Source organism: Monodon monoceros, unplaced genomic scaffold (genome assembly GCF_005190385.1).
Source record: "Monodon monoceros isolate NGI ecotype Baffin Bay Population unplaced genomic scaffold, NGI_Narwhal_1 Super_Scaffold_5, whole genome shotgun sequence".
Lineage (NCBI taxonomy): Eukaryota > Metazoa > Chordata > Mammalia > Artiodactyla > Monodontidae > Monodon > Monodon monoceros.
In genome coordinates, this window is record NW_021703782.1 from 33,590,760 (window position 1) to 33,600,750 (window position 9,991).

At 54.1% G+C, this 9,991-nt stretch overlaps 1 protein-coding gene across 1 annotated transcript; it reads left to right on the forward strand.

Moving 5' to 3' along the window:
• The first annotated feature begins 1,210 nt into the window (after positions 1-1,210).
• On the forward strand, positions 1,211-9,742 carry AQP7 (aquaporin 7). The gene is made up of 6 exons (XM_029203615.1): positions 1,211-1,351; positions 7,180-7,303; positions 7,712-7,849; positions 8,059-8,177; positions 8,410-8,627; positions 8,981-9,742. Exons 1-6 carry the CDS (start codon positions 1,211-1,213, stop codon positions 9,231-9,233), a joined length of 993 nt encoding a protein of 330 aa, XP_029059448.1. The 3' UTR covers positions 9,234-9,742.
• The last annotated feature ends 249 nt before the right edge of the window (positions 9,743-9,991 follow it).

Sequence of the window (9,991 nt, forward strand, 5' to 3'; positions counted from 1 at the left end):
TTTCCCTGAAGTAAGGAGACAGCAAGGACTAGGGTGGGTGAGAAATGAACATGGGGTCTCAGCCAGAAAAGTGGGAGGGGTTCTATCCATGCCTGGTTTACATTTCTCACTCCCTTACTCTCTGCTGCGGTGAGGCTGGGGAAAGTCAGCAAGCTGAGGTGGGGTGTGGGTGATGTTGCAGACCCCAGCGGGGTGAGGAAGGTGAGGGTCACTCAGCATGGGAGGCGGGGGAGGGTCACCAGTCTGAACAAGCACTAAGGCTGCACTTAGAGGCATCTGCACCCCACCTCCTCCTTAGCCTCCGGACACCGTCTCTTTCCTCACACTCAAGTCTTATTCCCCCACCACCAACAGAAGATAGAGCCTCTAACTCACTTTTTCATCCATCTATCCATCCAATCATGCACTTACTAAACAAACGTTTATCAAGCCTCTACCATGTGTCAGGCACTGTGGGAAGTTCTGGGGATCTAGTGGAGAGTAACAGATGAATTCTCAGTTTTCGTTCATTCGACAGTGTATATTGCACACCTACTATGTGCCCGGCACTGTGCTAGACAATGAGGATACACCAGGGAGTAAGACACAGTCCCTCCTTTCCTCTGTCCCCCCCGTTCATTCGTTCATTCATTCACTCCCTCACAAGCATTCATTTGTGTTGACCTTGCTTCAGAGCCTGGTATATTCTGCCGTCCCCGTCATCTCTGGCAGAACCTGGGGCATGCTTCAGGCCTCAGTGCTGTTTCTAGAGCCCAGGAGCAGACTTTGCCACAACCTGGGCTGTTTGCAGAGCCTCACTGCTGCCAGATGCCTTACCTGTGTCCCCAGAGCTCTGGCCCCAGCAGACAGGCAGACAGACAGACAACTGAGCTCCACTATCCTGCCTGCTCTCTCCCATCTGCTTCTCCCCTGAGGCTCTTTGGCAGCACAGATGGCACTCACTGGCTTCCCAGCTGCCCCCTCTGCAACCTGGCTTCATTAGTGCTCGCTTCTCAATGGTCCAGTCCCCCATCAGGAGGAAGAAGGGGCATGATCTGGATACCCCCAGTCCCTCTCCACATCCCTGGGACTCTCACATGCCTCTGACCCCAGCAGTACCAGCTGCCCTGGGCAAGAGGAGGTGTGTGGAGAGGCCACTGGGTTACCCATTAACTCAGCCATGAGTTGAAAACCCGATGGACTGTAAGCGCGCCTGATCTCATTTCTGCCCATGGGCTCGGGCTGCTGCTTCAGGTCCACCCGCATGTCCAAGATGGTCACACCGTCTGCAGTAACAAGGATGCAAACAGTACTGCAGAAGGAGATGGTGCGCGAGTTCCTGGCCGAGTTCCTGAGCACATTTGTCATGATGGTGAGTGGGTGGGTGGCACAGGGTGAGCAGGCTCTGAGGAAGGGGCCTCAGGAAGGTAGGGCTCAGTAAGGGCAATCCATGACCCCCTCCCCACCGTTGGGCCCTGAGTCACACTGTCCATTTCCCGGCCTCTGAGCTAGGAGCCTGAGGGAGAAGCATAGGAAAATAAGGAAAGCTCTGTCTTTCTCACCAAGCCTTTTTGGGAGAGAAAGGGCTCATGGTACGTGGGAGCAGAATGAAATCCTGGGCTGCTTGGGGATGGGTGGGTCAGGGGGCATGCCTGGAAGTGAGGAGAAGGGAAACAAAGAGCAAAGAGATTGGAGAGGACATTGAGACTTTGAGAATTAATCCTGAGGGCAATGGGGAGACGAAGGTTCTCAAGCAGGGGAATGATATGGCCAGATTTGGATTTTAAAAGGAAATTCCGGGCGCAGTGTGGAGCCTAAGCCGAATGGGCAAAGCTGGAGGGAGGGGAACCGAAGAGGCTGTGGCAATGACCTAGGATAGAGGTAGAGAGGGTGTGGAGAAGAAAGCACACATCTGAGAGAGTTATGGAAGAGGGAACCTGCGAGCAACAGATGTGGGGTAAGTGCTTAGGGGGCCGTTCTGCGGAACCTGCGGCCCAGCGCAGGGCGAGGCATGAGGTCAGTTTTAATGTGAACAGGTGAGATGCCGGGGAGAAATCTCGGGGGCGGTTGGATATAGAGGTCTGGAACTCTAGAGAGTGGCTTGGGCTGGAAGTAAAGAGTTAGACTACATCAGAATATGAATTGTGGTTATAAAAATTGTCCAGTGAGAATGTACAGAGAAAAAAACGGAGGTGAGGACAGAGCCTGAAGAATGAAGAGGAGCACACAAAGGGGCCTGAGAAGGAGTGACCGGAGGGGTGAGAGGAGAAGTGGGTGGGGGACCAGGTTACAGAAGCGGCGGGGTCCACAAGGAGGGAGTGGTCAGCAGCGTGGGAGGCTGCAGACAGGCCAGAGAAGTGAGTGCTGACGCCTTCTTATAGAGTATGGCAACCTGGAGGTCCTGGGGCACATTGGTGAGGGCTCTTTTAGTGGATCATGGGACAGAAACCATATGCAAGTGGGATGTGGGTTTTCTTGGAAACTCCCTGTCCGTCCACCTGCGTCGGCCCTGCCACTTATCCCATCCAGCCTCTGCCCTTAAGCTGTGGCCATGCTTGTTTGCACCTTACGAAGGCCCAGGTCCATGAAAAGAAGGGCTAGCCTCTGGGAAGGGAAGTGAAGGTGTCGGGAGTGTCCCAGAGGTGACAGGGGGCTGGGAGTTGGGGGGAGAGGACGAGTGTGGTTGTGTGTTCGTGTGTGTCTGTGCGTTGAGTCACGGTGTAGGAGACAGTGGGATCCACAGAGCCCTGGAGACTCTGGACACCTAGGTTCTTATACTGATCATCCTGCCAGTGAGTCACCAGCTGGCCTTGGACAGGTCTCTCTGTGGCTCAGAGCCTGTCTTCTCAGACATTATTAAGTGTGTTGAATCGGGCCTCCATGGGCTTTGGAGCTCGGTTTGAATTCCGGCTCTGCTATCTTCTAGCTCCGTGATCTTACATAAGCATCTTAACTGTTCAGAACTTTACTAATATCGAGCTGGCCAACTTTGTGAAGAAGGTCAAGAGACCGACACCCAGCGCACATAGGACATATGTGTTGGTTGCTTGTCAAACTAACAAGCGCGCTCAGCTGCTCTCCCCTCCCTGCCACTCGCTGTCTCCCCCTTCTCCATTACCTGCCCTCCTGAGCTGTGACACCAGCATCTGGATCCGCTCTTGCCTTAATCCAGGGCAAAGTAACTCATTTATGACAAGACATTCCAGCCCCGTGAGGGCTGTTAAACCTTGGAACTGTGGAGGCGGGAGGGTGCCTCCTCAGAGAGCTCTTAGGGAAAGCAAGCACTGACCACATGCATTCATGCCTGCCCACTGCCCACGTTTGCATTTTTCTTCCTTTTATTGAGATTATTATAGAGCACCTACTGCATACCAGGCACTATAATGCTAAGCCCTTACGTGCAGCATCTTCCCAAATCCTCACAACAGCCCTGTAAGGGAGGTACTATTATCCCCATTTCACAGGTGGGGAGACTGAGGCTCCGTGAGACAAAGTCACTTGCCCAAGGTCACATTTTAAGTTAAGATGAAATCCAGTCCAGTCTAATATCCCTGTCTTGACCCTTGATCGCTATGCTCTGTCCCTTAGCTTAGCTGTAGATTTCTGACTGTCCCCCAGCTGAGGTAAGGCCCTCACTTTGGGTAGTTCAAGACCACTCTCCAGGCCTCTGTTTCCCTTGGGAGCAGAAACATTTGCCATTCAGTTGCTGTGAGGATCGAAGGGAAGTTACCCTTGTAAAAGAACTTTGTGAGGTTCATGCTCACAGAGGACATCGTCTTGTTGTTATTTTTAGGTGTCGGGCCTGTGTGCCAAGAAGTGGTGGCTTTTTCAGTTGATAGGAAGCTCAGTGAGTCATCAGCACAAAGCTTTCGCCAGAAAAGCTACAGTGACCTTGGGCCCCATTTACTGCCGACAAGATAAGGGAAGCAGACTGTTCCACTCAGTTCCACTCTGTAACCTCCGGGGCTGTTGTCCTCCAGGCTGGGCCCGTGGCTATTGGAGGGACCTGGACAGGCTGGGCCACGTTCACTGATCAGAGAGGGTGGGCGCTGGGCTATCAGGGCCCTGGAAAACCAGCTGTAGTTGTGAGTAGTAGGGCAGGGGTTGCAAACTCGTGCTGTGGGGGGCCAGAGAGAGTCACCTGAGGGTGGCGGAGATGGTGGCTAATGGCAGAGTGCTGACCTATGCGAAGACGTGGCTGCCACCACTCCAGCCGACTGTTGCCATGCCACTTAGAATGCAGGCCACTGTTGCAGAGCTTCTGATTTTGCAAGAGAAGCTGGAACTTCTGTGCTTGTGTCAAAACCAGGCTACCCAAACAAAACGTGTGCTGGACGGCTTAGGTCCAGGGGTTGCCAGTTGGCAACCTTGACACAGGAGATCACGTGGGGTTTATTCACTCATTCATTATTTTTAGTAAATGGTTTTGAGCTCCTACTTGGAAATGGGGACCCTTGGTCTTCAGACCCTCCATGCCTGCTCCAGCCCCTGCACCTCCTGACCCCCCAAGCCTGCCAGCCTGGCCTGGCCTTGCTCCCCGCCCCCAGCGCTACTCAGACACTTTGCTCGTCCTTTCCTCTCTCCTTTATCTTCAGCCCCTCCCTCTCTCAACCTTAACACACTCAGGTCTCTCGACCTAAAACAACAGAACACAGAACATCCCTTCATTTATCACACTCACTCTCCCTCCCTCCTCAGGTAGGTTCTCAAAGGCATGTCTACCCTGGTCCTTTCAACTGTTCACCACCTACCCCCCCTCATGCTTTCTGGGACCTGGCTTCATCAGACCCCATGGCCTGATGACACAGTGCTTACCACGCTACTCATGACCACTGGATGGTCACACCCAAAGGGATGTTTTCCAGGCCTTCTCGCGCTTGACCCAGAGTCTGCACATGACCGTGTGGGCCACACCCTTCTTGGGAAACTCTGCTTCTCCCTGGGGTCAAGGGCACATTCTCTTTGTTCTTCCATTTCAACTGCTGCTCCAGCTGGGGTTTCTAACATCCACCCCTGAGGACTGACGTTTGGCCCTAGGTTCAGCCCTCAGCTGCCCACTCACCCTGCGCCCTCTCCCGGGTGTCTTCATCTAGCCCGACGGCTTCAACTGCAGCCCTTATGTCCACAGTTCTTCAGGTTTTCTTTTTTCAAAAACTCTAGAACTGTTCAAAGGAAATACAATATGAGCTACTTATGTAATCTAAAATTTTCTAGTAGCCACATTAAAAAGGTAAAAAGTGACAGGTGAAATTAATTTTAATAGTTACTCTATTTAACCCACATACCCAGAATGTTACCAGTTCTACATGTAATCAATATACAATTATGAATAAGATCTTCTACATTTTCCTTTTCCTACTAAGCCTTTGAAATCTGGTGTGTGCCTTACACATACAGTAGATCTCAATTTGGACTAGCCACATTTCAAGTACATAATAGCCACATGTGGCTCATGGCCATCATATTGGATGACACGGGTCTAGACTCTGATTTCCAGCAGTTTGGACATCTAGAGGTCCCTCAAAGACAACATATTTAAAACACATAGACTTTTCAGAGGAGGTGCCGTTTGAATGTGGTCTTTTTTTTTTTCTTTAAATAATTAATTAACATTTTGGGCTGCATCAGGTCTTAGTTGCGGTGCGCGGGCTTCTCTCTAGTTGTGGCGCAGGGGCTCCAGAGCATGTGGGCTCTGTAGTTTCTGGTGTGCAGGCTCTCTAGTTGAGGCACGTGGGAGAACGTAAGCTGAGTTGATTGTGTGTGGGGGAGGAGGGAGAGGACATCCAAGTTTCTGGCTTGGCCAACTGGGATGGGGGAACATGGGATGAAGATCACATTTTCTGAGAGATGGTGAGCTTTCAAAATAGAGCTGGAGACGCTTGTGAAGCACCCCGGAGACTTCCAGTGGGTATCTGGAAATAGGGATCTGGCTCCCAGGTGGAAGTTTTGGGAATTAGTGCATCAGGCATATCTGAAGCTCTAGCCCTGGTAAGAAAACGCAGGAGTGACTGGGGTGAGATATGAAAAGGGCCAGGGATAGAACCCTGGGATCATCTGTATTTTATGAGGCAGATGAAGGAAGAAGAATGTGGGAAGGAACTGTGGACCGGGGGAGGCTACAGAGGGAAAAGGAAAACCAGGAGAGGGAGATGTCATGGAAGCCAAAGAGGAGGTACTTTCCAGAAGCACAGTGTGGTTAAGGGGGTGAAAGTCAGCACAGTCAAGTGAGACGATGCCTGAAGGGACCTTTGGGCAATCTGGAGGCTGGAGCCCTCAGACAGATGTCGGTGACAGTTGGAAGCAGAAGCCGGGCTGAGGAGGGAGGGCAAGGGAAGGGATAAAGGAGCCAGCCAGCAGGTCCTTCCTGGAGCCTGACTGACATGGGAGGGGCCGTCCAGGAGTCCACCGGTGGACAGGGAGGCCGGGCTGAGGTGGGAGGCTTCACTTTCAGGAAGGAAGAGACCTGAGCGTGTGGCAGCCACTCAAGGGGAGTGTGGAGGATACAGGCCAGGGGAAGGTCTCTGCAGAAGGAGAGAGAGGTGGGAGCAAGGGCCAGAGCTGAAGGGAAGGTGGATATAGGGGCAGGTGGGTGTTGTTGAGTGAGGGCCTCCTTTTAGGTCTCTAACATCCCTGTGAAGGGGGTCAGTGGGCCGTGTCACCTGCTGAGATCTGGTGCTGGGGGATGGGCAAGAAGTTCAGGAGTGACGCCTGAGGGCAATGGGAATGAGGCTGGCTCCAGGGCTGAGTGTGTGGGGCTCTTGATGGTTGGAGGCTCCTGGCAGAGTTCAGATGTGAGGCTTGGAGATTCCTTGAAGAAACTCCCTTCAGGCTAGGCTGAAATGTGAGAAGCTCTGAGGGGTCGAATCCACACCAGACCTGCCCTCCTGGAAGCCCTGCCTCCTCCAGGCCCTTCAGGTGCACCTGGAATCTAGGGACCTGGACACGCCCATGAGAGCCCCTCACTCCACTGCCCCGCCCCAGCTCCTTGCACAGCCCTCACCCAGCTCTCACTGGTCATGTCTGAGCAGCCTTGGCAGGGCCAAGGGGGAGAGGTCACGAGGAGGGAAGTCTCTGGAGGAGGGGGGCGGGCAGAGGGTCCCCAAGGGCAATGCCGGGGAGGCCTAGCGCGGGAGGGGCCGAGCGCCACTCTGAGGTTGGGGCTCCTGGGCGGGCAGCTCTCTCAGAGGCCCTCTCCCACAGGTGTTTGGTCTCGGCTCCGTGGCCCACATGGTTCTAGGAGACAAGATGGGGAGCTTCCTCGGTGTCAACTTGGGTTTTGGCTTCGGAGTCACCATGGGAGTGCACATGGCAGGGAACATCTCCGGTGAGTGGGCTGGGCCCCGCCTGACAGGCAAGGCCAGGTGTCCCCTGCGGGCTCCTGCTGCCCCCTTCCGGCCGTCCCCTTCTCCAAGTCAGCCAGCACCTTGCCCTCACGGGCCGCTTGGAGGGAGAACACCCTGAGCCCTTTTCCTCTGCCCAGACGCTTCATGAGCCCCTTTGACCCCTTGTTTTTACTAGCTGGGTCAACTTAGGCAAGCGATTGAACCTCTCCATCCCTCACTTTCCGTAATGGCTAAATGGAGATGGTGGTGCCTGCCTCGCCGGGTCCTTTTGAGGACTGAGTGAGTATGCTCCACGAACGCTAGCCATTATTATTGTTGCTGTCGTTGCTCTCAGTATTACTGATTATTGTTGTTTGTTTCTACGCCGACACACTTGACCCTCCCTGCAGGGGCCCATATGAACGCAGCCTTGACCTTCACCAACTGTGCACTAGGCCGCATGTCCTGGAAGAAGTTTCCCGTGTATGTTCTGGGTCAGTTCCTGGGTTCCTTCCTGGCTGCTGCCACCATCTACTGCCTCTTCTACAGTGAGTGTCCCGCCCTGGGTTGTCCATCTCTGGCCTCAGCCTCCTCCCCTGAAATATGGGCTGATCCAACCGAGTGTCCTAGCCTGTGAAAATGTCTGGGAGAGAAAAGTCTTGGAGGTACTCCCTGCCCTCCATCCTACAGCCTCATCTCTGAGGCTGCAGTGGGGTTTGGCTGCGGGCAGGTCTATACTCAATCTGTGTTTCCACAGCCGCCATCATCGACTACTCGGGGGGAAGTCTGACAGTGACTGGTCCCACAGCCACTGCTAACATTTTTGCCACCTACCTTCCTGACCACATGACCTTGTGGAGGGGCTTCCTGGATGAGGTCAGTGGTCCAGGGTGGGTGCCCCTCCTCAAGCCCTCCCCCACTCAGGAGGGGGCCAGCAGGCAGCCCCTCATGGTGAAGAGGACAAGAACTCTGGATGGGGACTTGTCCTTGTGCCAGGACATGTTTCTGCCAGCGGGTTTGGGCTGGGGGCACTGCTGAGGCCCTATGGCTTGGCTAGGGGTCCCAGGTGGCTGCCACGGTGTCGGCTGCCACGGTGTCTGCTCCCCAGGTGTTAGTGACAGGGATGCTTCAGCTGTGTCTCTTAGCCATCACGGACAAGGGGAACAACCCAGCACTGCAAGGGACACAGGCCTTGGTGATCGGCATCCTTGTTGTCATCATTGGAGTGTCCATGGGCATGAACACAGGATATGCCATCAACCCCTCCCGGGACCTGCCTCCACGCTTTTTCACCTTCATTGCTGGCTGGGGCACACAGGTCTTCAGGTACTGCCTTGTCCAGCCCATTGCTGTGAGTTTTCTGTAGGCTCCCTATACGTGGAGGGGTGGAGTAGCCCGGGAGCATCCTGCAGAGCTCCCAGTGGCCTGGGGAGGCAAGAGCGGGTCCTGACTTTCCTCCAGACCCTGCTCCTGGACTGAATGTCAATCCTGCCCCAGACCCGCCTCTGCCCCTGAATCAGGCTGAAGCTGATCGGTACCCCAGGCTCAGGGGCAACTCCCGGTCTAGGGTGGGGTTTCTCCTCTACTCTCAGGCCCTACTCTCTGTCTCGGCCTGAGGTAGATGCAGGTGCCATGCTGGGCATCGGCCCCCTAAGCAGGCCTCTTCCTCTTGCCTGCAGCACCAAGGACTGGTGGTGGGTGCCAGTGGTGGCCCCACCCCTGGGTGCCTACTTAGGTGCCATCATCTACTTGATCTTCATTGGCTCCAGCATCCAACAGAAGCCCCAGATACTGGAGACTCCCTCGACGTATGAAGACCACGGAACACCTGTGTTGCCCAAGACCATGTCTCACACACCCGTGACCTCTTCCCTCACCCCTGTCTCTGTGTCCCCAACAACAGACCTTCAGTCCTGTCCCACCCTTAAGTGACTCCATCTGCCTAGAGCACCTCTAAGTAAGACTATTTTTGACCCCATCCCCATCCCAATAAAGAAAGCCTTGTCCCACAGTGGCACCCCCGGTTCCTGGGTGCCTCCTGTGGTTGGGCTTCCCTCCTGGATTCTTCCAGGAGCCCCAGGGTTATGCCATAGCCCAAGGCTGAGCATAGAGCTGAGAGGCCTCCGACTCCTTCTGGCTCTGGGAGCTGGGTCGCCCCTGGGGAAGAAAGTGGAAGGGACAACCTGTGGCCTCGGTAAGAACAGGATCAGATCACAGGACACCGGACACAGAACAGTGGACTTTCAGGCACAGGGTAGGAGGGGATAGCCTGGGGGAAGGGACACCAGCTAGCAGGTGGGGGTCAGTTCTGGATATACCTTGAGTGCCCTGGGATAGGACTCTACACTCTCCCTCAGTTCTGGCCAGTTCTCGGACCAGGCAAGGCACGTCCCAAGTGTGTAGGTCAGAGTTCTCAACCTTGTTTTCATTATCGCCCCCTCAGGAGCCTTTTAGACATTTTTTCATTAATCACACAGTATTTTAAATACCACAGATACACTGTATATCTGTTTATGTACTGTACACATATCTTTGCTTTATACAAAAAAAAGTAAGATTAAAAAAATCTCTCCCTTCCAAGGATCCATTTTTCTCCCATGGGAGTAAAGTCTCCCCCACCCTTGAAAATGCCTGATGAAGACTGAAAGGAGGTAAGAGACTGGGCTCCTCTTCCTTCTTCCTAGGCCAGA

Bases quoted from the DNA above. Each gene is read 5' to 3' on its own strand.
- AQP7 (XM_029203615.1), top strand. From the start codon at position 1,211: ATGGGCTCGGGCTGCTGCTTCAGGTCCACCCGCATGTCCAAGATGGTC. The intron at 7,304-7,711 runs GTGAGTGGGCTG...CCCTCCCTGCAG, and splicing joins CATGGCAGGGAACATCTCCG to GGGCCCATATGAACGCAGCC. The intron at 7,850-8,058 runs GTGAGTGTCCCG...GTGTTTCCACAG, and splicing joins CATCTACTGCCTCTTCTACA to CCGCCATCATCGACTACTCG.